Raw genomic sequence first — 26,581 nt, forward strand, 5'->3', positions numbered from 1 at the left:
GCCGTAGTCTAGCTTCATAAAAAAGCACGTAATCCAACAGATATAGATATTGTACACATACTTAACTGTTTAAACTTTCAGTGTGATTCCGTACATTATCAATTCTGTTTCGGGGGAATACCGGAGATATACGTAAGTATATATTTTAGTTTGGCATAAAAAATGTCCCAGACATTGACTAATATTAGCTCAAGGAAAACAGACTACTTAGTCGTTTCGGCTGCCATGCTGCGTGGGTGGATCTGATGTGTTCGTCACGCCCCTGGACAGGTGCCGTTCGTTGGGAATTCAGGTTCATGGGGAGGTCAGTTTCTAGTTGATGTGGCTATGAATTAAGGAGCTTTTTCTTTTGGCTCATTTATTTCGGGTCTATCACGTTGTAAGAAAATACGGTGAAATAGAATTTCGGCAGCGGCTTTTACGATGGTATGACGACACAGATGTATGACGAACTGTATGCCGATTTTTAAATTGCCGCCTGTAATTATGTACTTGCTGTGCCGTACCGGCACGCTATGTGTACCTATAAGTAAAAACTGCACAAGTCGAACGAGCAAATGTTGGTACGGTCAAAAGAATATATGGGTAGTACATGTGAGTACATAGGTAGAGTACTCGTGTACTCGTGGGAGTACGTAGTTAGGGGTGTGTTTTAAATGTAACACAAGACAGAAAAACATGTCTCATCATCACAACTCTAGAAGTTTGGTACTAACCAGTTTTAAAAGCAAATCACATGAGGTAGTTATGCATGAAATAAAAGAGGACCACTTAGAATGGAAGAGATTTATTGCTTATAATTTACGAAATATAAGCATTTATAAAAAATACAAACCAGACATTTCATTGCATCAAAATTCTATGAGGAGTTTCTCAGTTCTAATAATAAAATGGACGATCATAAACAAAGTGTATCAAGAATATTTTTTAAAGATGAACAAGGCACAATTTTAATACATACGTATGTATATACCACACTTAAAACATAATTTATTACTAATACATATAAATTCTTGGCTATAACTCCTCATAGATACTCAGAATTTTCTTCACACTAGAGATAATCAGTCAAAGATGCCTCTATCACATACTTAACTCTGAAATTTAACATCAAACTTTATTTATGCAATTAAAGTTAATACTTAAACATACTGATAAAATTTATTATGATGATTAGGCATGCGATATTAGGCATTTCCATTCAAGCACACATCCACAAAGAATAAAAAAAATTACAAAACGAAACTAACACAATAAAATTGGCAGCAATAGTTTTTTGTGCTATTTATAAACTAATACAACAATAAATGCTCTTACTAAAAAGGAAATGTCTTAAGTAGGAACAGTCCTACAGTAAGGAATAATGCAGATAACTCAAAACATAACAAAATGCAGGTAACTGTTGAAATCAGATCTGTGGCAAACAATACATTTTTGTTTGAAAATCCATCATTAACATTAAATAATTATTGTAAGACAAAGCTAAAATAGTTTCAGATAAGAAAATAGTTGTTCACATTATATTGATATGTACTATGGAAATTGATCGCTTTTGTTCCTTTGTTGGGCGCTTCCTAGACCATCATTTAGATTGTGAAATAACATATTCTACAAATTTATTCAGCATGTACAGTTAATATTGAAGATTATGCAATGATTTTGGCAACCAAATTTAAATTGCACAATATTTCTATATTTTTGCAAATTGTACGATGTTATTGTAGGTCCAGGGTGGGCGGCCTTACATTCATATTTACCAATATAAACTTATATTAAGTACTTTAATTAATCTCAGATATTGTTGTGCAATAAACACATGCAATACAGATAATACGTATTTAAAGAAATGGCATTATGATTACATCATTTATAATAATTTGAGCATATTTATGAGACCAAAATTATAATTTTGAATGCTGTTCATCACATTTTTGATTAATCACATTTTTATGTAATTTTCTAGACTTAAATAACTAGCACAAAATACATGAATCTACTTATATATTTTGTGACATGGCATTGTTGTCTAAACACTAACCGCCATACTTCATTTGGATACAAAAGATTTATACTAAACAAAATAGAACAAGAAATGCAAAAGAGAGATAAGAGACCTTTATCCTCACGATTAATTTAAAATTCATCTTCTACCTGTAGAATATTACTTTCAACAGCCATTGAACATTATATTTAACTGGATAAGTAGGAAGATTCCAATATTTTTAAAATTTATAACTAAAGCTATCAAGACATTTGAATACCTAACAGGTACAAGATCAACAACACAAAATATCGGTGGTATTACTTCCTACCAAACACAAGCAAGCGAGTGAGCATGCTGGTGATGCAAGGAACCTGCTTCTGCTGATGCATAGGCATCAGGTCTGGAGTATTAGACTCATAGTCTAAAGCAACTCTTTGACAGACAAATGTTAACAATGTCAGGATATCTCTCTCAGTGCCAGCATAGCGTAGCTCATCACACAGGGCCTGCATGAACCAGGAGCCCCTAGTAGTGTTCCTCCATGAATAGTATCCAGGCACAGTAGAAAATACAATCAAAAAGTCAGCATGTACTGGGATTTTGTAAGATGCAGATGATGATCCATCTGTTTCAGTGCGACTGAGAGTAATACCACCATCCAATTTATCACCTTGACAAGCTTGAATAAAGAAAAGCTTTGGTTTTCCTGCAAGAGTTGGACATTTGTCTCCTGTGAAATAGTACCACAAGTTTTCTGGCTTGTAGTGAGTATCTTTAGCATACAACATTCCCAACTCGCCGTGAGTTAACACAGCAATAAGGAGGCAATCAAAGTCACTGTGGTCCATTTCTGCTGTTTCCTGGACATATCTGATGACTTCTTCAGATTTCAAGTTGTTCAGCGCTGTTACACGAAATCCTAAACCTTTAAGGACTTTAGCGAGATTGTCACTGTCCACATTGGTGCCGGTACGAGACTTTAGGCTGTGAATGTCGAAATGTTCGTGATTGAAGATGATGGCCATTCCACGATACTTGTGGTTCATGTTGTAATAGGGAGCGTTTCTGTCAACGGGCATCCTTGCAAAGCGGCGAGCATGCGAAGAGTCGTGACTGCCTTGCGCGTCGCCTTCATCGCCGCCACCGTTGGGCCTTTGTTCAGTTTCAACACTTCCATTGTCTTGAACATCACCGTCCAACATTGTGATCGATTCACTTAATGCTTCAACAATAAGAATTTAGAATGATGTCTTCAGTTACGAAGCTGGCAAATAACTGCGCTTTGAATTAGCGTTAACAATTTTTTCACACCACACGGGAAAACCGCGATGCCACAGAATATTGAACAAAACACTGGTCACTGACACAAAGACAAACCAAACAGACAATGACAATCAAAAAGTCAGATTGCTAGATATGGATGTGTTGCTAGTAAATTGAAATATAAATCTACTATTTGTCACTTGATACTTGTTAGCATTTTTGTACGATTCACAAGTAAAATATTTCAAAAAACACCATTTTAATATTATTAAAAACATATTTTAACAAATATAATCACAAGTAATTAAAATCCCGCCCCAGAATTACCTAACCTTCGAGTGAAGTGCCAGAAAACAAAAAGAGTTTATTTTGGTAACAATATTAATAGTTACTGGTTTTTAACCCCCGACGCAAAAACGACGGGGTGTTATAAGTTTGACGTGTCTGTGTGTGTGTGTGTGTGTATGTGGCATCGTAGCTCCCAAACGGATAATCCGATTGTAATGCGTTTTTTTTTTGTTTGAAAGGAATGTCATTCGGGAGTGTTCTTAGCTATGTTTGGTGGAATTCGGTTCAGGTCTTCAAGGTCATCAGCTCGTTTGATAGGTGTGATAGGAATGTTACACGCTCAGTTTACTTGCAAGCATATGTGGGATCTGAAATTTGAAACACTAATGTCTTCTGGAACCGCTGAGCTGGTCTGCTGTTAGGGCACGAAGATAGGAGACGTAACCCTGAACTGCCTTTTAGTAAACGCATCGAGTTTGGGCTCGTTGAATTTGCCTTGACTAGTTCTCTTCATGATTCTAATTGACGAGAACCTGATGCTGGAAATGGGATGTGACGGATGAAACCCTGGAATGCCGGAATGAATATTTTTGCTGAAAATCTAGAATGACCAAAAGTTAATCTTTATTGATTCTCAATCTGTGCAATTCTCCCAGAGCCAGTTTGTCATGAGGATTGTTAAACAGCTTCCTTTGGCCGTGATCGCATATAGCGACCCCATCTTAAAATAAAAGAAATTAAGTGAAGGAAGGAAAAATTAAGGAGCTCCTTCAAAAAGCATGAAATAAAATTAAATTATAAATTTTAAAAAACCCCCGACCCAAAAAAAATTACGCAATTAAACCCTATAAAAAGCAAAAAATAACTTTAAACACTACGTAAGTACCAACTAAAGCATGTCAGACTAAATAAAATTTTGACGTGTCGGGGGAGCGCTTTTTACCTTTAAAAATACTTGATTTATGATTTATGTAAATCAAATGATACCTACCTAATTACAACACTCGTATAAAAACACGTATCTAAACACAATTATATACAAAGTTATAAGTAGTACCTATATATAATGTAGTAGTTATAATTACTTCTAACGTTAGGCTAATAAATTAGAGCGGTCCCCCGACATGACAAAATTTTGTTTAGTCTGACATGCTTTAGTTGGTACTTACGTAGTGTTTAAAGTTATTTTTTGCTTTTTATAGGGTTTAATTGCGTAATTTTTTTTGGGTCGGGGGTTTTTTTAAATTTATAATAGGTATTATTAACGTTGAGAATTGGATGATATAAAATGAATGGAACATACGACTTTCCGTTGCTTTTCACAGGAGCGTAAAAAACACCAACGCCTAGCATAAACTTTACGCCATACGCGACGCAATATGAAAAACTATGTCTCAGAGTACCCTTGGCTCACGAGTGAGCGAGTCTCCGCTGGCTAACAAACATACCTACTTATTTACAGTAGGTACCTACCTAAGGCTTACCTACTTTACCTTTTAGTTAAATAGGTGCCTACCCATTTATAACTATAAACGGTTGGGATAGGTACCTACAGGCTACATATATTAAATAGGTAGGTACTTGTTCTTGTCGGTCGGTGGCAATTAGATACTTACTTTCCTTCTTGCGTAGCGTTGTCACGTGCAATCGTCAAAAATAAGGACTTGAACTTTTAGACCAAAAACAAACAACCTACCGTAAATTAATCAAAGAAGCGTCACAGTACCTACCTACATTGTTGTGTTGCCTGATAGAATTACCTAATAAAGAACTTGCCATTTGCCATAGGCCCATGGTCCGTTCCGTATACCTACCTAGGCGCTACGTTAATTAACCAAAACAGTACAGACGTTACCATGACAACTGTACACCGACAATGAATTGAGGTTTTTGAAGTGGTACACCTTAGGTATTAACTAAAAATAAGCAATATTTAAAATGTCTATTTTTAAAGTAAAGCAATGGTGGTCTAACGATAAACTGCAAAATGAGGAAGATATTGAGGGAGTCCAAAATGCGAATTGTTTGAAAGTGGATAAGTTCAATTCGCACAGTGATAGCGACTGTATTTTGGTCGGCGAAGGAACGTTACTGAAAGTATACAAGCCGAATTTAGATGAAGGATCCTCGCATGTTCTATTAGAAACACAGTTTAGTGATGTTGTGCTACAAATTGAGACTGGGAAGTTTACAGGGTAAGTTAGACCAATTTGTACCTATTGTTGGTATGCTGATGCACCTCTAAGTAGAAAAAATACCATTAGATTCTCAATTTTGTATCTTGAGACAATATCCAGCTATTTTATTTTTTTAAGGAATTGTGAAGATCGTCAGATTATAGTATTGCATCCACAAAGCTATGAGGTATTTCATTTGAAGAGAAAAGAAGGCCACATGGAAGCTGGTAATACAATATCATTCTTTATAACAATGGGCACATAAATACTGAATCCCTAATTATTATTAAATTAATTCCAGGTGAACAAAACTACCTAGTACCAATAATTAAACATTCATTCACAAGGAAAGCAGATAGTTTGACTTGTGGGCCTTTTGGAAATATAAAAACAAGAGATTTTATTTGTATTCAAAGTCTGGATGGAAGCTTGAGTTTCTTCGATCAGGACACGTTCTTGTTCATGTGCATTTTCAATGACGTCATTATACCATCACCTGTTTCTTATATTGCCAGCAGCGATTCCTTTGTTATTTGTAAATCTACTTGGGTTATTGAAATATACAGGTAAGAAACTTTTGGGTAGCGTAGTTTGGCTCTATGATACACTTTAAGAAATGATTTCTTCAATTTACAGTTATCAGCAACTAAGAGAATCCAGCGAACTTACTTTGAGGCAGAATAAAAAGAACATACCACAGTGGGTGTACAATGCAGGCGAAGAAATTACACGAGTCCAAGTTATTCAGGTAAACTTCTTATTTCTTAAGTAGATGCACACTTAGAAGCACGTAGTAAATATACATATTATGCAAGCTTAAGTAGTCCTAGACTTACGAAGTAGGTAGGTATCGACTTCATCGAGAAGTAACTTGCGCTTGCTAGCGATGTCAAAGTTGTTTATTGAAAGCGGACTATGATGAAATTAGCACTTTTTACGTTAGAAAATACTTAAGGACAGCATCCTTAAAAACGCCTCTTCACCACTACGTTGTATTTCAGCTGGTAAAAAGGAGTGGTGATGGACAAACTTCCCAGCAATACAGCTGTCTATTACTATCATAATGTAACTTGTAACATATTGCTAACATTGGTGTTTTTCTTCAGACCAGTAACAACTTTTCAAGTATAGTCGCACTTGGCGAAAGGCATGTTTACTGCTTCCAAGACAATGGCCTGATGAAGTTCATGATCAAATTAGATTTTATGCCGATTTGCTTCTGCGCTTATCTTATTGGTTGGTATTATGGTAAGTTTTTCATGTAACTTGGCCCAATAGTGATTATTGATATTTCTGCTTAAATATTTTCATTTAGAACGACATTCTATTGTTTCAAATTGTTTTGTGCATTTACAGAACCTGGTGCTCGTTTGCTCGTGATGGTAACATCTGACGATTCAAAATTGTACGTTTATGAGGGTACAACTTTACTATGGAGTTGTTCTCTACTGCATCCCGCAATATCGATATCCCGATGTTTTTTAAAATCTCTATCAGGTGGTCTGGTCACATTATCCGCTAATGGTATAGTGAATGTCGGTTACTTAGGGACTGAACCGGATCTCAACTCGAACGCACCACCAATGATCAATGATATTAGTGATCCGGAACAAGTACAAAAGGAGTTAGATGTCGTTGAAGATTCATTACGGAAAATCTTAAACAATAATGAAGGTAATGCTTTTGAAATTGATATTAAATACATTTTGTAGCAATTTCTATTCAATATTTTTGTTGTTGCAGATGTTGATAATGGGAGATCAATGGAACATCTACTGAAAATAAAAGCAGACGTAGGCAAACCAGTACAAAATTTATTTCAAGAATTCTCTAATGATAAGAATGAGAGCTTACACTTATTGATGTGTCCAGTGATTGTGATTTTAACGTGCGAAGATCCAAAATTTATTTTGAGTGTTCAAGTGACTTACATTTGCGTTTCGCCATTTTCGTGCTCAGAGTCTACAATATGTTTAGATGATGTCAATGGGACTGAAATAATAGAGAACCAAGTATTCCTGACCAGTGAAGGGGATATTTCTGACACTCAAGTGAAAATATTAATGACCATTACTGACAATACAGGCAAAATAGCAGTGTTGACTAGAAATGTGTTGTTACCTTTAAGCCTTTACTGTACACCAACTGAAAATGTTGGCGATGGCCATTTTAAATTAAGAATACAAACAAATAAACCATGTATAGCATTTCCAAAAATATTTACAGGTGAGTAATATAGGTCAGATACTGACACAAGTGTATTATCTATACTTATTCTAGACTAAGTTATTGCTCTGTTGCAGATTTTTCAGAGGACGAATTAAAAAAGTATGGCAACACCATAACATTTTCTTATAGGGCGACAAAACAAACCGTTACACTCAAAACTGATCTAGAGCAATATACGATAGAAGCAGAAGATTTCACTGAAATAACTTCAGTATTAGATCACTTTCTAATTAAATTAATGGATCACAACGCACGCATGGGCGTTAAAGATTTTAAATTCAACATAATTAACGATAAAGAATTCATTAAACAACTAATTCACAAGTTTTTAAAATGCGTCGAAACACATGCAAAGGAGCGTAATCAATTGAAAGAATTAGAGGTAACTTCAAAAAATAAAACAGTGACACAAATAGGAAAATAAATAGATAGAAATAAGTTTTGATTTCTGATTATGTTTAAATATTACTAGGATGAGCTGAATGTCCTACAGAAACAATTCACAATAGTGCAGAAAAAGCTTTTGGTGCAATACGGCGCATTGCCTCCGGGAGACTGCGATCCTTTAGAATTTCTCATGAAGGATACACATACACGATTAATCAAAGTGGTATACGAAATAATTGAATGTAAAGAAGCAGTGTGCAGGTAAATAGAATAAGGTAGACTTGCAACACTGTGACAAAAATCGTTTATATCCTACTTTTAAAGTAATAATATTAGACCTCTATGGTTTTTAGAGCCGGTGGAGCGTTAGCGGCAGTTGGAAAACTTTTAATTATCTTGTTAAAGCAGTCATCTAAAGATGATTTTAAAGTAACACTAATAGAAGAAATGATGTCTCTAGGTTCACTTTACGAAAATTATCAAGTAAGTAAATAAAATTGAAAATTATGTGCTTTTAAATTAAATACTAAAATGGTATATTTTGCCAGGAATGGGAAGAGGCCGTAACGCAAGCTATATCCTATATTTTAAATAACTTATTCAAAAAGAATGAGAAGGATAAAGAAAAACTGGCTCCAGTTACCGAACAAGGTATATTGTCACATATCAATCTAAAGCGGTTTCTGAAACAAATCAGGCAGATCTTCGATAAAATGTTCGCTGAAATATTTGAAAGCGACGACGCGGAAAAGGATGCCCAAAAAGTGTTGCGAATACAAGAGTTCGTGGAAGTGTTATAAAATCAGAATATTATTAAACTTATTTATTACTTCACCTTAATTGTTACAATTGTTTTAAATAAATTTGAATTTTACAAACATCAACAAGCTTTATTTCATTACATTATTAAGGGAGTTTTTTCTTTAATATTATGTGTACAAAATACGGTCTTAAGCGACATGTAGCAGAGAGTATAAGACGAGGTTGAGATACAGCATATGTACCAACAGCAGGAGTACCTTGTCACGTCATTTCTTCTTAGCATCCTTTAGACCGGCACCAGCGTTGAACTTAAAGAAAATTATGTCTCCATCTTCGACAACGTAGTTTCGGCCTGTAAAACAACAATTTTGATGTTACAATTTGTTCTTGGTTCTCATATTTAGCGAAGTAAATAAATAGCAAAATGAAATATTCTCAAGTATAAGAGATTATTACAAAAAATGGGTGCTAAGAATTTTGGTAGTTTCGGATGTTTAAAGGACAATGCCGGATTTTGTATGGACCCTGTCCCCACCCACCAACAGACTTGAAACTAGTGTCATCGGAAGCGCATCCTTCGATAGATCATGATTATCAAAACTATTTACTCCAAATGTATGGGGTTTTGGAAATACACGACATTTTAATATCCTTAATAATCAATAAACGTCAAGTTTGTTAACCAATTACACGGAATTGCGTGGACCGATTTTGATTATTTTTATTTTAATGCAAAGAAGGTTACGTTAGTCCGATATAATTTTCATCGGGATCTTTTTAGCAACTTTTGAGTTATCACCGGTTAGAATGATAATTGGTTTAATGATTTTGTATGGACCTTTACTGACTCCAACAGAGTTGAACCTAGTGCCATCAGAAGCGCCTTATCCGATAGATATTTTTTTACTGTGACGACATACTCTAAATGTTTAGGGTTTAATAAATTATTTTTTATTTTTAAATTATTCAAATCTCATTTTTTTTTTATATGAACGTTTACTAGTCATTGGATACATAAAGTGGGCTGCCGTTGTAAGACGACTAAAAAGTCACGGTGTATACCTACTAACCTAACCTAACGTTACGTTAATTGTGGATACTAAATTGTCTTATAGTTCCTAAACCCCATACTTTTAGAATGTGTCTCCATAATAAGAAATGGTCTATCAAATGAGGCGCAACCAATGACACTTAGTTGAACTCTGTTGGAGGTGGTTAAGGTGTCCTTACGAAGTACTACACTGGCTCTTCAAACCGATTATTTTAACCGATGATAACTAAAAAACTGCTTAAAAGATCTTGATGAAAATTAAATTAGACTAACTTTGAGATAGGATACTAAATTGTCTTATAGTTCCTAAACCCCATACTTTTGGAATATGTCTCCATAATAAGAAATGATCTATTAAATGAGGCTCCAATGACACTACTTTCAAGTCTGTTGGTGGGTGGGGACGTTTTTAGGCATTGTCCTTTCAGTATTTTCTTTCTCTCGCATTTTAGAGCTCGCGAAACACTTTTTTCTGAAAATTGATTTTCTAACGAGTACATACCTTGTTGTCTATATTTGCCGGCAGCTTTGCAAGCAGCTTCAGTTCCTTCCTCTTTAAAATCTTTGAAATGCATCACTTCAGCCATAATGAAACCTTTTTCGAAATCCGTGTGAATCCTGCCAGCGGCTTGAGGCGCCTTTGTGCCTTTCTGAAAACAAAATTATGACCTTCTTACTTTTGAGTCTCAAAAAGGGGGAAGTGAAAGTCCAAAACATGGATCTAAATAATAGGTGTTATTACTGTGTAAGACAAACATAAAAGGGTAGGTATTACAATTAGTAAAATAAATTTTCGTTGAGTAGGACTTTCAGAAAATGTTCATAATCACATTATGGAAGTTAAATAATCTCCTTTTGTTTGCTTACCTGAATAGTCCACGCCTTGACTTCATCGGGACCAGCCGTGAAGAAGTACTCTAATTGTAGAGCTTTGTATCCCTGAACGATGATTTTGTCCAATGCACTGTGAATAAAATATTTCAATTTTTCAAATATCGCCAAAGGCTGACGTATTTTTATTATTTCTTAGGTCATATTTGTGTAGTGAGAAACCAGCGAAAAAAAATTATCAAAAAATAATTTTTACGCTTAGTTGAACTGAACCAAGGTACTAATTTAATAAAAAATCTTCCTGGCAGTCGGCCAGTTATAAAAAAAAGCTATTTATTTTGCTAAACCTATACCTAGTGATATTGTGTTCCTTCAAGAAGGCCTGTTTTTCTGTGGGGTCCATCTCAAATAGTTTCATCTCGAGAACACCAGAGAAAGGAATTAGAGGTGCACCAGGGTCATTCTTGTCGATCCATTCCTTCAATTTTGGTAACCTGAAAACAAAAAATAAATTAATTAACATCATAACATTCAGAGAAAATTGTATTTGTACGTCTTTGAAAATGAGCCCAAATTACAGGGAAACGGTGGACATACATACCATTTATTCTTCTTCCGAATGTAGTCCTTCTCTGACAAGTTAACGAGATATAAGGCAGGTTTGGATGTCAAAAATAGGTATTTGTTGAGCACTTCTATCTGGAATGACAAAAATATTATATTATTTGGGGGCTCAAAGTTCTGTAGACAATACTTCATTTATTACAAAATTACTCACGTCAGCTGCACTCCAGTCTCCAAATCGAATATGTTTCTTTTCATCTACTAAGATAGTCTTGATCTTTGTGAGTGCATCCTGTAAAATAAGCTAGTTTCATTTATCAATCTTAAATAACTACAAATATACACTAAAATAAAGTTGAAAAGTGTATTTGCCATAACGCACTAATCTCAGGAATTACTAATCCGATTTCAAAAATATATCATTTTTTTATGTGAGTGCGTGATGTCGTTTCTACGGGTCACGGGCGAACCTCTGGCACAAGTTACTATTAGTTATTATTCAAATAATTAAGAGTTTCCTTACGTATTCCGGCTTGAGTTTTTTATCTCCACCACGATTGACAACTCGGTCGAGTTTCTCAAAGTTTTGCATCAATTGTTCCTCATCCTTCAGCCGAAGTTCTTCTCCAATCGTCTCTAAATCCCTTACGGGGTTCACATCACCATCAACGTGGATAACGTCTTCATCATCAAAAGCGCCTGAAAAACATTATTTAGGAAAATCGGTCTATATTTCACGTTCCGAATGAACTTAAAAATATTCCTCGTAAGTCGTTAAAAATCGGAACTTAGTGAAAGTAGTTTTTCAATTTCAAAATCTATATTGTGAATTGTCAATAGCATAAGCTTTTAAATTCTGTTGAACGGTGATTTGAATTTGGGGTTTCCCCTATCGACTCAAATCCGACTGAAATCATTTGAATAAGTAAAAAAAACTGTTATAAGTAAATGGAAAACTTACGACACAGATTGAAAATAGCATCGCAGGCTTTGATATGCGACAGGAAGGCGTTTCCAAGTCCTTGGCCCTCGGCCGCCCCACGAACAAGACCGGCAATGTCCACCACATTCAGGAATGCAGGTACTTTGCTACAATTTATTATCATCTATATCCATTTAACTAAACATACACCGTCGTACCACAAAAACTTTTAAACGTCTGTTGAACAATTGTCTAAAAAAATACAGATTATTACGAAATAAGATCCGTTTTGCAGCCACACTTTTCTTAGACAAGTGTTCAACAGATGTTTAAGTTTTTGTAGTAAAGCTGACACAATCTTGACATGGGTTTTAATTTAAAATTAATATAATAATTCATAAGGTGAATTTTTAATTTTAAGCAGTAGTTTCTTTGTTTAAATATAGATGGAAGAATAAAACATGCTGTATCAACCCCAAAATAAAATTGGAATAAAGGCAGGAGGATGATGTAAATACATATAACTCACCTTGCTGGTTTGTGAAATTCACAGAGGTAGTCAAATCTTTCATCCGGCACAGGTACCCTACGTGCTGAAATAAAATACATTTGGTTAGGCATACAAATTAATACAGAATGAACATACTTAATGTAAAAAATTAAGAACATTACACATATGGATTGCTAACCTTATGTACCATTGCTTTTCTTTGCATCGACAGACAAATAAAACTTGAATTAGTTACGTTTATAGTGTATATTCTAGTTTGTTAAAAAAATACAATTCTGGTAACTAGTTTTAAATCATAAAATAAAGAAAACTAAATATTTAATTCTACAATTAGAGTTAAAATAGTTTAAACTAATATTTGCTTCTTCTAAGATGAACAATAAATGTAACATTAGAACATTTTAGTAAGTTATGTAGGTACTTAAAAAAGTGAATGTATTCAAAGTGAACACAATGAATCATAAGGTAAGTGCTCAGTTTTGTTCTTCTGTTTGGTCGATGGTAGAGATGGCACCGATGGTGCTTCTCCTCATCTGACTTGTTACTGTTGAACGCCTCGACTGTGGGTGATGGAATGACGGTTTATGCATTTGAACATAATTAGAAGTCCTCTGAAGCATGGCGGACGGTCTCTGCAAATCTACCGACGAATAAAAGTCTTCTTCAACTTTACTAGGTCGAAGTGTAGGCGCTCTGTGGTGACATTTAGGATAACTCAAAAATGGATTATCCATAGCCCTCAAACGTAAACCTACATTTAATATCAACTTGCACCGAGCCTCAAATACTTTTAAAGCCTTTAAGTACATTTTCTTCTTACTTTTTTCTATTCGAGGATTATTTGTCTTCAAATATAGAGCTATGTGAATCAAAGCGGATGTTTGAAAGGAGAGCCCTGGATACTTTGGTCTAAACACATTGACTGAGCAACATGCAGCTGTTAAAATATTGGCCAAAGTTTGTTCTAAGTAGCCAATGTCAGGAAGTTTGTGTAAGTCCAATTTGGCAAACAGTTTTGTTTCTTGGAAAACAGTTATGTCGTAATACAAAAACGGTTTACTCAAAAACTTACGGAGACATGTATCACTGCAAAATAAGTATGCTTTACCACCATAACTTGCAGCAAACTCTTTAGTGCCGCTTTTTATTATCTGTGCTGGCAAATTTTCAGCATATGTAACTATGCATATACCATTTGCATAAACGAAATCTAAGTTAACTATTTTGATGACAGCAGGCAAATCAGGTATTTCTACTTTTGAAGGTTTCAGGTGTGTTTGTGGGTACTTCATTACTTCATCTATATGTTCCGGACAGATCCAATAAAATTTGTTCTGATATTGGACAATGCCAGTTTTATCGGATGCATAGCCGGTCATATGCTTGTACACTCTATTAGGTAAACATACGGGACACAAATCCTTATACTCGGATTGTCTTTCTTCAAATGCTGCATTCGAAATCCACATCGCATGCACAACATCATTGTCAACATTGCAGACATAGAAATGTATCTTAGAAATTACCTGCGATAGTTCATCATTTACCTGTTTGAAAACATGCCATTTAGATTGGTTTCCGTCCAAACGGATTATATTTTGATAATCATCACTGATCCACTTTTTTATTTTATGTCGCCTTATTTGCCAATTCTCGTACCTTTTTTCGATAAGAGGTATTGGAAAAGGAGGAATATATTTTAATATGTCATAATAAATTTCATTTTCCGCGTTTTCTATTACTTTCAGCTTTTTAGAATTAAGATCGAATATTATATTAGGGTAAAGACCATTTTTGACTAACCCTCTGGCTTCGTAAGGTGTAGCAGGAAAGCCATCAAATATGAATCCATAGGTAACCGTCCGATGATCAATTGCCATAGTTTGAATAGCTTTTACAATTTGGTCATCATCAATTTTTTGTCCCTGTCGAAGTTTTTTAGATATTTTGATAGCCAATTCTGACCAGTGAAAATTTTCTAACACGTTTCTCACGGCCTTTCCTCTCGATAAAGCTATTAATCCATATTGTTTAGCCAGTCTCGCAGCCAGTGTGCTATTTCCTGATTTAGGTGAACCTATAATACCGATCCTTAGAGGATACTCGAAATAGGACTTGATAACTTCACTGGTTATATATTTCAGCGGATTAGTGCGAAACTTAATAACATTATCTGCACTGCTAATAAAATATATAAAACATCTATGGACAACTGGAAAGAGTGTACCTTTACGTCTTGCAATTTTATAAGAATTCAATATAGTTGTTGGATTTTCAAAGATATATACTGGACAAAGACGATAGAACTTGCTAAAAAAAATAAAACCCCTCAAAAGTAGTACCTCGGCAATATCAGGACTAACAACAAAAGTTTGCTCGAAAAATGATGAGCCTCTTGTGTTCAAGGGTGTCAACTTCGATAAAGCATCCCTTGCAACTTTATTAAAGGGTTTGTTACCGTTAATTGTTACGAGCTTAATTCTTTGTTCCGCTAAAGCTTCTTTAAGTGCACCGAGATTATCTAAATCAGTTTCATATATAAGTTCTAATCTGGCTTCTATTCTTTCACGTGCTTCATCGGCTTTTTCCCACACATTTGTATCTTTCGGCTCAGGATATTCTTGAACCATTTCATTATATGTATTAAATAAGACTGGGTCAACATTAGCAGATCCTGCAGGATGTGCATCTATTATGACACTCTCAGTAGCCGCGGCATCGGGTCTAGACGAAAAAATTGAGTCAATTATTTCTTCTATAATAAGTTTGTTAACAATTTTTTTTGTTATAACATCCATCCATTCTTTTCGTGCTTTTTGTAGCTTAGCAGCGGCTACCCGTTTGGCCTCATGTTGCTGAGATTTCCATCGATTGAACATTATGGGAACCATTCGCTTGTGGATGGTTTCTAAAGAAGTATCCAATTCCATCACCACATCGGGTATACTATAACACGCTAGCATGTCCTCAATGTCGTTGGGTATTCTTGGGTAGCCATCAATAACAAATCCCATTTTTAGTTGGGGATCGAACCAAGCCTTCTGAAGTAGTCTATGCATAAGTATTGATGCGATGGGAGCACCACGTTCAAAGTGATTATACAACATTCGCCTCGTTTCCTTTTCATTTGTCAATATATCGAGATTTTGATTTTCTTCACCCATTTGAAATTCTACAACACCTTCGTCGTCTATAGGTTCATCAGTAAATATATTTTCGTATTGTCGTCCAACTTTCTTATAATGTCTTGGAATTAAATATTCGTTAACAACGAATGAATAATCAATATGTAGTAATCCGAGCTCTTTAGATATGAATTTGGATAAAGTTGTTGTACCACTACCAGCGCATCCTATTACACAGATCTTCAATTTCGGTATTTTTTTAAAAGGATTTTTATAAAATTGATATTTACCTACATTGTTCCTAAATTTTTCTAAGAATTCTTCTTTGCAAAAGTAATGTTTTCTGTTATTATAAGTAAGGCAAAATTCTGGTTTTCCCTCCCATAAAATACCAATGTCATAATACGCTACCGGGCAGTATGTATTCGTCTCGCATAGAATTTGGGAGTCATTGTAGGTAAGAAGATCTTTTTTAGTCTCGTCCTCGTCCTCTTCTGGTGAGTCGCCTTCTCCTTCTTCATCAACTTCTCCCGAAAACATATAGCCCTGGCGTAGTTTTACTAACATTTCTTCGATAACTTGCACATCATTTTTATTTTCAAGTTCTATTTCTATGTAAACTTTGGATTTATCCTCTAACCTTACTTTAACACTATCCCATTCCTCGCGAAATTTTTCAATTTTTTCTGTAAGATGTGAAATAAATTGAGTTTGAGATTCTCCTTCTAAAGATGGTTTTTGAAGAGTTTCTTCATCAGACAGTGTTTCAGTTCCAAACAAAATATCAAGAGTATCGTGTATTAAATTTTCTACTATTATTCGTAAATCAGACTCTTGCAAACGTTGCAATTGTATTGATTGCAATTTAGCATGAAGTAAAGGATCGTCTGCCAAAAAGAATTTCTCAGCGTATCGTTTAGTACGAGTATATTTGTCAGCCTTACTGTAATATTCATAAAGATCTTGATCGATCTCCCGATTTTCAATCACTGCTATAGTGTAATCAGGAGTTAACTTAGTCTCGATGAGATAATTCCAATGTTCCGGATCCGATGGAAAGCCATCTAAAATATATTTTCCATACATTTCATCTGATTGAGTCTTTTCCTGGTGCTCAGTGTCAATCGCATTTATTAATCTGATGATTTCTGTCATTATTTCTTCAGTAGTTGGCACGAGTTCTTTTTGCAAGTCATTCGCTTTAATATAATTAGAAATGGCTATAGTAACATCTTCATCGCCTATCATAGGAATTTGTGGCTTCTCTGTTTCATTTGACAATTCAGTAGGTGCATATTGAGATAGGTCTTCATCAGTAAGAGCCTTTTGGCATTCCTCTATACTGTCCAATATTGGAAGAAATGACAGCTGCGTTCTTAGATTATTGAATTCATTTAAAAATGTTGGTTCAATTTCTATTTCAGGGTCCGTAATAGACTGCTCTTCTTCTTTTAGCTCTTCCTCAGTCAATTCCTGATCTTCATCAGATTTTTCTTTCTTATCATGTTTTGTCTTATTTTCTTCAAATGTTTTTTTTTGTTGTAATAAAGGTAGATATTTGTTTAACAATTGCAAGGCAGACTTGCACCATTCATTTAATTTTGTTACTCGATCTGCATCTGCTATTTGCCATTGTTCAATCCGAGCGTCTTCTAGAGTAGCAATTATTTCAGATAAAATACTTTTGGAAAAAATGCCAAACTTTTTTTCTTTTTCATATTCTACAATGGAGTCATAATGTAATATGGGAGCATCAAACAGCCACGATAAACAATGAGAAATTAACGATTTTCCAGAAGATTTTGTGCCTGCTACTATAACTCTGCAAGTTGGTTCCAAATATTTAATCCTTAAGTAACGTCGTGGATTTCTGTTAAATAATATGAAATTTTTTAGTGAAGACATCAGATAAACATGATCGAACAACATAACAGCATATTTGGGGTTTCCTACTACTGATCGTCTTAGTTTTAGTTCAACAGGGCACCTGTTAAACCAGTGAGAAGCGTGATATGCAAAATTAATGTTACCACTGCGGATTGAATTATTTTCTGCCACAGCAGCCCAAAATTCATCCAGATCTTCGGGTGGAGTTTCCAAATTCAATGGTTGTGGTAAAATAACAGGCTGTAATCTCATTAAAATCAACCTTTCTGAAACCAGATGAAGCATTTGATTACATAAAGTACGACCATCTAATTCTATAACCATTTTAGGATCAAAGTCTTTCAATTTCTTTTCCATATATGGAGAGACGAAAGTTTTATAGTTACAAATTTGCTGAATAACTACTTCTTCATAATTTAAAGGTGGTTTGCAGTTATATTTCGGTTGAAAAACGCGAGTCTCATGAGGATTCTCGTAGTCACTAACATTGTACTTCGAGGGCCAATAATCTTCTTGAACATAATCTGAAGTAAATGGTTTAATAATATTTTGTCCTGTTCTGTAATTAATATATCTGTGACTTCTCATTTTTACTAGATCTTGTTCTGGGCAAGTGATATAAATTATAATATCAGGTTTGAGGCTTAAATTGAATAACTCTTGGAACTGACTTAAAATCACAGCTTGTGTTGATTGGAAATGAGGTTTCTTGTGGATTATAACGTTAGAACACGTATCCAACTCAAATTCTGGTAGTTCAGCAGGTTTATCTTCCTCTTCCTCAAGACCTTCTTCTGCATCCTGGTCTTCGTCAGGTTCTTCTTCTTCCTCTAATTCTTCTTCATCTTCTGGGTTTACCATTTCACTACTCTTAGATGAATGAGCCGCATCCGCAGACTTCGGTTTCTTTTTTTTCAAATTACGAATTGTTTCAAACAACAATTCATCAATTTCTAAGAAAGATACTTCCCCATGCAGTGAATTAATGTAATGGAGGCGGTTTCTACTTGCTGACACCATAGGGAAACCAGATATTACGTAGCCTCTATGTTGAACTGCTTCAGAGTTTAATTTAATTTTTAGCATAGTCAACAACATATCAAAGAGACATACTTTATTATGTCTCATATTAAAATCCCAAGTTTTCCCAGTGTCACTTAGTTGTGAGATTTCATCTGCCAATATATTTTTAGGACATAAATGAATACAGTTGTACTTTTTCGCCATTGCTTCACCGAGAGTAAATGATCCCGCACCCGCTTTCCCAAAGATTAAGTAACATGTTGGTTTGCCCATCAAGTGTAATTCTTGAGCATCAATATCCGTCCAAAGATCACAGTATCTGGTATCTTCAGGATAAGGGGCTATTGTGTTACCCAAGCCAATTACTGCACCTCCTAATAGGTTACAGGTTATCTCATTTTCTTTGACTCGTTCATTGATGAGCTGTGTATCTCCTGTATATACTGTACCTTTACCAATTTTGACATTTTTTAAGCCATATTTATCAACAACATCAATATTGCTTTTATAATTTTCTAATTCTATCATTTTTACACACAGTAATAGAATATTCTATTAAAATTAAAATGTGTCACATGTCAATAATTGACAGTACATTATTTTAAAACAAAAAGTCAGAAGCAGCCAAACACAAGTAGGTTGGAATGGTAACAAAACAAGCATAATTTATTTTTTCATGGACTGCACCAAGAGGGTAATTTTTTTCTTAAATGTATATTACTGTGTGAGCATTTGGTAATCTAGTTTTTATCTTGTAGATATACAAAAAATAATATTGGACACTAGTTCTCTTACATGTGATTTTAACTGTTACTTTAAGTAATAAAAAAGAACAGATACTTATTTTCATTAGGATCAATGGTGCAGAAAGGGAAGTTTTCAGCTGCAGCCTGGCTTTTGGTCAGCACATTGAAAAAAGTTGATTTTCCCACATTGGGTACACCAACGATGCCAACTTTTAGGTTAGTGCCCACTCGTCCAATCAATGGCTTCTTTTCAGGTTCTTCAACTTTCTTTGGAGGCATCCTGGAAAAGTTTACATATATATTTTAGTACATAATAGGAATTTGGTAGTGTCACACTTTATGTTATGCTTGTCTCTGAACCTTGACCTCCTCAGTATCAGTTGAGTTCATGAAGTGCAATTCCATCATTACCTTAACTGAGAAATGCGACCTTTATTTATCTTTATATTCCACAGTATGTTGATGATTTATGTACAGCATAGACAGTACTATATTTTTGTAAAATATCTTAAGTGTATTTTTAACTATTTCTATCAATTTATGATTGATATTACATGTTACGCATGTGTTCAGAATAAAATCGGCAATTTTAATTTATCTAAAGTGTTAGGAGTAAGATAACCTCAGAATAATAAAATTAGTTACCTGATTGCTGGTTATAAGTACTTTATTTACTGAAATTTTACTGAAAACAAATGACACTTAATTGATCAGTTTACCAATTGTACATCTATTATTTTATTGTACTATTTATTACTATATTCTTAGATCTGGAAAGTAGAGAAAACGTGCAGGGAAGAAATTAAATCCGTCCCGTCCGGCATTCATCAGTGACGTTGACGTTGCTTTTTGCGGCGTGTCAAAAGTGTCAACATTACTGACGGCTGATACTTCGTTAGAAAATGCTACTTCGATAACTTTTTTGATCTTTCTTCATCAACTTCTTTCTCGCGGTTTTACCAAATTACATTTATTAATCATTGATAATATCCTATATTATTCTAACGGTTAAAGATTTCTCAATCAAGTCTAGTAGTTTTTCAGTTTAACTTCCATTGCATTCTTTGGGAGCTAATGCTACAAGCAGTCCAGATAAAATATAGCTTATGTTATAGGAGGATTTAAGCTTCTCAAAAGTGAAAGAATTTTTCAAATCGATTCAGTAGTTTCGAAGTCTGTAGGGTACAAACAAACAAAAATGTTTCCTCATAAATATTTTTACTATAGAAGTGTAGATAACTGTGTTATATTGCTTGACAAGGGTTCAGCAGTTCAATAAAATAGATATTTGATGTAATTTTGTTTGAAACATGTATAATATAATTATTATTTAAAACATTTAAAAACATTATGTTGTAAGGGCAGCCCATGGAGGTGACATTGGTGCAGGATTTTGTAGGTATGACATGACAACAGCAGATATCGACAGCATGAAGGAACTCACGATCTGAAAATGTTGAAATTTTAAGATAATTTGTATAATAAAGGTATTGCTACTCATGGGGAAAAAAACAAAGATCATGTTTATGATCATGTATATAGCATAGACCACAAAGTATTTTTAACAATGTAAAAGACAACTTATTGATTTCAAATTAATAACATTATGAAATTCATAACAATCCTCAATACCTCTCATTAATATTGATGTATATAAGGTTTCTCAGAAGGACAAACTATAGTATATATAAGGTCAAATATGTTATGATAGCCGTTAACTGGAATACTTATTTATTAATTAAATTATATTGAACAAACCTGTTTAGTATCATCCGAGACTCTGGAATTAGCAAAACTAATACTGGAACAGAAGACAGCAGTCCATGCGCACCATTTAAGACGCATCATGAGTCCGCACATCGAGAACACCATACCTGGAAATATAATTTCTTGTATTAAAGTAAAATTGAGGTCAAGGCTCAGACGTTGATAACAAAATGGATTGCATGTCACCTAAGATATTCATGTAATCAGTGGTAAGATCTTCAGCTGGTGCTGACGTTGGTGGTGGAGGTTTGAAGCGACGTTCCCGGTCAGCACGTCTTGGATCGGATGTTAGCTGCATCTGGAAAATTCACGAGGACATTTTGGTGACAACTTATTATGGGAACACGATTTTTTATCAAATCTTCGCGTCACTTAACGCCTTCGGACTACATTCCTTTAAAATATACAAGACTATTGACTAAATTACCAACCTTTTGAGGTTTTAATACGGGCCCACAAATAATTGAAACTTGCAACGTATCCTTATCATAAAACCAGTCAGTTTCACAGTCGCCTGTGATGACTGAAAGTGAAGTATAATATTACTTGTAAAATATGGAATTAGTATATATGTAGTTCAGTTTACTTCAATTCATTTTCATCAAATTCTCATAAAATGAGAACTATAAAGACACGAAACGAATGACAAATCGTTATCGATGATGTCTATTCTGACAGTGACAACATGTTGACATTAAGGATAGTGTTGTGCTATACGGTCATGTGATGTAATAAAGTACTCTAAAGTTTAGTTCAAATAAAAATGTGTTCGCTGCTTTATGTTAGGCGTTTACCTAAAAGGTAAAAAAATATTCGATTAGTTAGTGTGCGGTTGGGATAGTAATATTCTTATTCACAACTGTTGGTAGTGTACCTACTTAACGCTAAACCAACCCGCTTACCGAATCGTAGTGTCTGCAAGACACTTGTGCAAGAGTCCTTGGATTTCTTGTCTAAGGTGCCTAGGCAGGAGATCAATTAAATAGCGTTATAATACCTACGGATTTTGCAAAATGGATCATGTAGGGTGAATATTGAAGGCAATGATTTTTTTAATTTAAACGACTGAATAATTATAATGGTGCACAATGTTATTGTAGGGGCCGCTTAAATCGATAAGGGATTAGGGCTAGGTAGGGATGATACGATGAGAAGCTCACGAAAGCCAAGGAAAATATCCATTTATAGGTATAGATAGTTCAACTCAGATTTGCGCGCGGCCCTATGTGTGCGTCGGCTTGTAAATATACAACTTTCATTCGTGTGACAGTGACGTCGTCCGAGCATGACGTGTTCTCATCGCTTTTGTTTATGGGTACAGTCGTTTACGAAAATGTCTAGTTCTTCACGGAGAAAATGTTTAAGGAGTCAGGTAGCGTTTCAAAAAATGAAACAACATTCAAAGCTTTTTTATTGTCATTTATTTATTTAGAACATATAATTTACATTTTTAAATATTAACTATAAAAATAAAAAACATTTAAAAATATAAAAAATAGGTTGCCACCGATATCGGGCACAGGGTCCAAGGTACCGGTGGTTAGGGTCCCAGAGACAGAAACCTCCTCACAATACGTGCCGTATCAAGGAGTACTGCCTTCTGAATCAGTCCCTTGATCCAGCCGCCCAACGAGAGCCTCCTGAGGTGTTCGTCGAGGCTCTTGCCTATTAAACCATTGGCCGTAACGACAATCGGCACAACAACAGCCGTGTCGACACTCCACATGGCGACAACCTCGTGCGCTAAGTCGAGATACTTTATTTGTTTCTCTTTCTCAGCTTTCACAAGGTTCTCGTCATGCGGAACGGCGACATCGACTATCATCGCGCGGCGCGCTAATCGATCTATCACCACAATATCAGGCTTATTGGCTACAATAGTCCTGTCAGTGATGATAGATCGATCCCAGTACAACGTGATATGGTCCTTTTCGAGAACTGGGTCGGGCGCATACTTGTAGTACGGTACCTCAAGGTCTACAAGGTTGTATTGCAGAGCAAGCTGCTGGTGGATGATCTTGGCCACTTGGTTATGTCTGTGCAAATATTCACCATTAGCCAAACGAGAACAACCAGATATAATATGTCTGATAGACTCACCCGGATGGTGACATGCCCGACATATGTCAACCGTCCCGTCTTTCACGATATATCTCCGGTAGTTATTCGTAAGGATAACTTCGTCCATAATTGCACATACAAACCCTTCGGTTTCTCCAAACAAGTCACCGAAGCGTAGCCAAGATACGGACGCTTTGAAGTCTACATCGGGGCCATGAAGAGCCCCGAAGAAGCGTCCGTGTAACTGTTTGCTCTGCCATACCTCCCTGCGATCGTGGGTAGTTAGTACGACAGGTTTGCGCCAGTTCTCATTTGCCAACGACAGCGGGGTGAGTCCTCTGTCCACTGCCACCATATCACGGTGCATACCCACGTCGCTTTTGAGAAAATATTCTCTGAGACTGCACACCTCGCGGTTGTGGAGCGTCTTTGCATTTAAAAAGCCTCGGCCTCCACATTTCCGTGGGATGTACAGTCTCATCACTGACGATCGTGGGTGATGCATTCGTTCTGCGGTCAGCAGTGTGCGGACTTTCCTATCCAGGGCGTCCAATTCAGTTTGAGTCCATTTGAGTATGCCGAAAGAGTACATCAGGACTGGCATGACCCAACCATTAAAGGCGCGAACCTTGTTGCCTCCCGATAAGGAACTTTTCAGGACCTTATTCAGGCGGCCAAAGAAACGCTCCCGTAATGACTGTTTCATGACAGCCACATTGATGCCTAACCCCTCCGCCATACCCAAGTATTTATATGTATCGTTTGCGGAGAGTGATCTCAGGTTTATAGAATCTGAGAGTTGTACTCCCTCAGATTCCACAATTCCCCCTCGCTTTACATGCATGACTGCACATTTGTCCACACCAAATTCCATCCTGATGCAACTACTGAAAGTTTCAGTGACCTTCAGTATTACAAAGCTTTTTATTATTACATTTTACAGTTTTTCATTATTTTCTCATAAGTTTTTTCAAATTGACGTTGACAGTATCTAAGAAATAAATGAGGTGAAATATCTAAGATTAAATACTCCTTACATATTTTCTAGATCTCGGGGTACGCGGACAATAAATAAAAGTGTGGACTAAGAATGTAAAAAGACGTATAATCTAGTATAATAATGTAAACAAAATTGGTTGGGAAATTTTAAAAAATAATATTGCTTCGCATAATGTCGACCAAAATAAGACGGAAATAATGAAACTCATAAATGAACGTTTAAGTCATATTGATGAAGGGATGTTGGGTAATACTTGTCGACATGTACAAAAGAAAAAAGAAAAATACTATAGACATTTTGACATGGAGTCAAAATTTATAATTTACCTCGGTGAGAGTAGCGAATCCGAAAATTCATCATTTGATTTTTCAAGTAGCGATTCAGAATCATTATAAATAAATAAACATTAAATTACGTAATAACTGTTTTTCTTTAAACAGCCGTAACCCCTAAATAACTGTATTTGTACCCGACTGTACCTCTTGTCACGCACACAAAGTCACTGTGTATGTACAAGGGTTACCCACACATAAGGCCGCGCGCAAGACTGAGTTTAACTTACTGTATTCGGTTCGCAGATACATAGCCTGAGTCGTCGAGATCTGCGCCCGAGCTGATTTCGTTCCCTGTGTCTGGGCACCATTGGCACTACTCAATTTTCGACATTTCTTGCCTCACAGACTTCCTAATTACTTATGAACAAAACCCTAAAAAAGACGATATTATCTCAACAGTTTCGCGAACTAAGTTAAAGATCCGATTAAGGCGAATGCTTTTACTGACACAGGGAAATTAAAACATACCTAAACCGTCTTAACACAAAAACTTTTAAACGTCAGTTTAAGACTTGTCTAAAAAAATGTCAGATTATGACGTTGAAATAGGGTCCATTTTGCAGCCACAATTTTTTTAGACAAGTCTTAGACACATGTTTCGGTTTTTGTAGTAAGACCAATAATGTTTTTTTATTTTTTTTATTTATTTAACATTAGATACGAGGCGTGATCTTATCAATAGTTCACATTGAATTTACCTACCACTGCCATTTTTATATTTTTTTTAGGTACTTAGGACCTCAAAATCTGTACCTACCCACATTATATTTTAAAATACCTACCTAAACTAGATATTGTAAAGCACCTAAATAGTTTTTATAAATTGGATTACAAAGTATAAATAAAATAGTGAATTTCATCCCCTAACCTAACCATATTTTCAGGCGCGCGCCGCAAGCTGAGCCTTGCTTTAGAAGCACTGATATAAGGGATTTAAAAGTTAATCGGAGTTGGAAACCTATTAACAACGCACAGAACTTGAATAAGATTAATAAATTCCTGGTAGACGCATAATTAGGTAATTATTTTATAGAACTAGGTAGGTATAAACCTAGGTACTCCACCCAGATTATTATTTGGTTTGTTATTTTTCGAAAATTATGAAATCTGAACCAAGCACGGCGAGCTACCTGCTCCTATCCTAGGTACGTGCATATTCAAGAAGGTATCTACCTACATGAAAAGCCTTACCGACCAGCAAATGGTAGACAGGTTTTCAGTTGATCCGATTCCTTACGATTTCTTAATTTTCGTAATGGTATGAGCAATTTTTTCTATGGTAGGTTTCTTACCTTACCTTTCTTAGCAAAAAAAAACTTTCTTGTTGATTTTGTCGCTCAAGTTCGTACCTACCTACCTTCTACAAATTTTCATTTTAAATGAAACCTAATATCGACCTATGCAGGCGTTATAGGTACCTACCCATACCTAATGTTATCTACTTAAGTGTGTAGGTTCAATTCAATCCACCTATTCATATAGGTAGAGGAACTGCAGCATATTTGGAATACTGCAGGTAACTTGGAATACTTCGATATCTAAATATATATAAACGCCATATGAGTTTTTATGCCGTAAACATAACGTCAAACGATACACAAAGCCATACAGCATTAAAAACAGGACGCCATCTTGACATTTCGGCTACCAGCCCCCAGCGAACGAGAC

At 35.4% G+C, this 26,581-nt stretch overlaps 5 protein-coding genes across 5 annotated transcripts; 1 reads left to right on the forward strand and 4 right to left on the reverse strand.

Annotated features, from left to right (window-relative positions):
• Positions 1-771: 771 nt before the first annotated feature.
• On the reverse strand, positions 772-3,376 carry LOC124631352 (caspase-1). The gene has a single exon (XM_047165714.1). It carries the CDS (start codon positions 3,184-3,186, stop codon positions 2,302-2,304), a length of 885 nt encoding a protein of 294 aa, XP_047021670.1. The 5' UTR covers positions 3,187-3,376; the 3' UTR covers positions 772-2,301.
• Positions 3,377-4,759: 1,383 nt separating this feature from the next.
• LOC124631350 (protein PTHB1) lies at positions 4,760-9,212 on the forward strand. The gene is made up of 11 exons (XM_047165711.1): positions 4,760-5,730; positions 5,851-5,939; positions 6,014-6,278; positions 6,349-6,460; positions 6,819-6,960; positions 7,069-7,386; positions 7,456-7,938; positions 8,016-8,323; positions 8,414-8,589; positions 8,682-8,811; positions 8,877-9,212. Exons 1-11 carry the CDS (start codon positions 5,474-5,476, stop codon positions 9,126-9,128), a joined length of 2,532 nt encoding a protein of 843 aa, XP_047021667.1. The 5' UTR covers positions 4,760-5,473; the 3' UTR covers positions 9,129-9,212.
• Positions 9,137-20,599, reverse strand: LOC124631351 (obg-like ATPase 1). Its single transcript, XM_047165712.1, has 11 exons — positions 20,396-20,599; positions 19,849-20,030; positions 12,988-13,048; positions 12,498-12,625; positions 12,060-12,235; positions 11,751-11,828; positions 11,574-11,671; positions 11,326-11,466; positions 11,009-11,105; positions 10,644-10,791; positions 9,137-9,442 (listed from the first exon to the last, which is right to left on the reverse strand). Exons 2-11 carry the CDS (start codon positions 20,027-20,029, stop codon positions 9,357-9,359), a joined length of 1,194 nt encoding a protein of 397 aa, XP_047021668.1. The 5' UTR covers position 20,030; positions 20,396-20,599; the 3' UTR covers positions 9,137-9,356.
• Positions 13,055-19,842, reverse strand: LOC124631349 (adenylate kinase 9-like). The gene has a single exon (XM_047165710.1). It carries the CDS (start codon positions 19,530-19,532, stop codon positions 13,443-13,445), a length of 6,090 nt encoding a protein of 2,029 aa, XP_047021666.1. The 5' UTR covers positions 19,533-19,842; the 3' UTR covers positions 13,055-13,442.
• A 438-nt stretch (positions 20,600-21,037) lies between the features above and the next one.
• Positions 21,038-22,171, reverse strand: LOC124631139 (protein Asterix). The gene is made up of 4 exons (XM_047165336.1): positions 21,949-22,171; positions 21,704-21,815; positions 21,509-21,624; positions 21,038-21,197 (listed from the first exon to the last, which is right to left on the reverse strand). The coding sequence occupies exons 2-4, from the start codon at positions 21,813-21,815 to the stop codon at positions 21,099-21,101; spliced, it is 327 nt and encodes a 108-aa protein (XP_047021292.1). The 5' UTR covers positions 21,949-22,171; the 3' UTR covers positions 21,038-21,098.
• Between the last annotated feature and the right edge of the window lie 4,410 nt (positions 22,172-26,581).

This window comes from Helicoverpa zea, chromosome 6 (genome assembly GCF_022581195.2).
Source record: "Helicoverpa zea isolate HzStark_Cry1AcR chromosome 6, ilHelZeax1.1, whole genome shotgun sequence".
NCBI classification, from domain to species: Eukaryota; Metazoa; Arthropoda; class Insecta; order Lepidoptera; family Noctuidae; genus Helicoverpa; species Helicoverpa zea.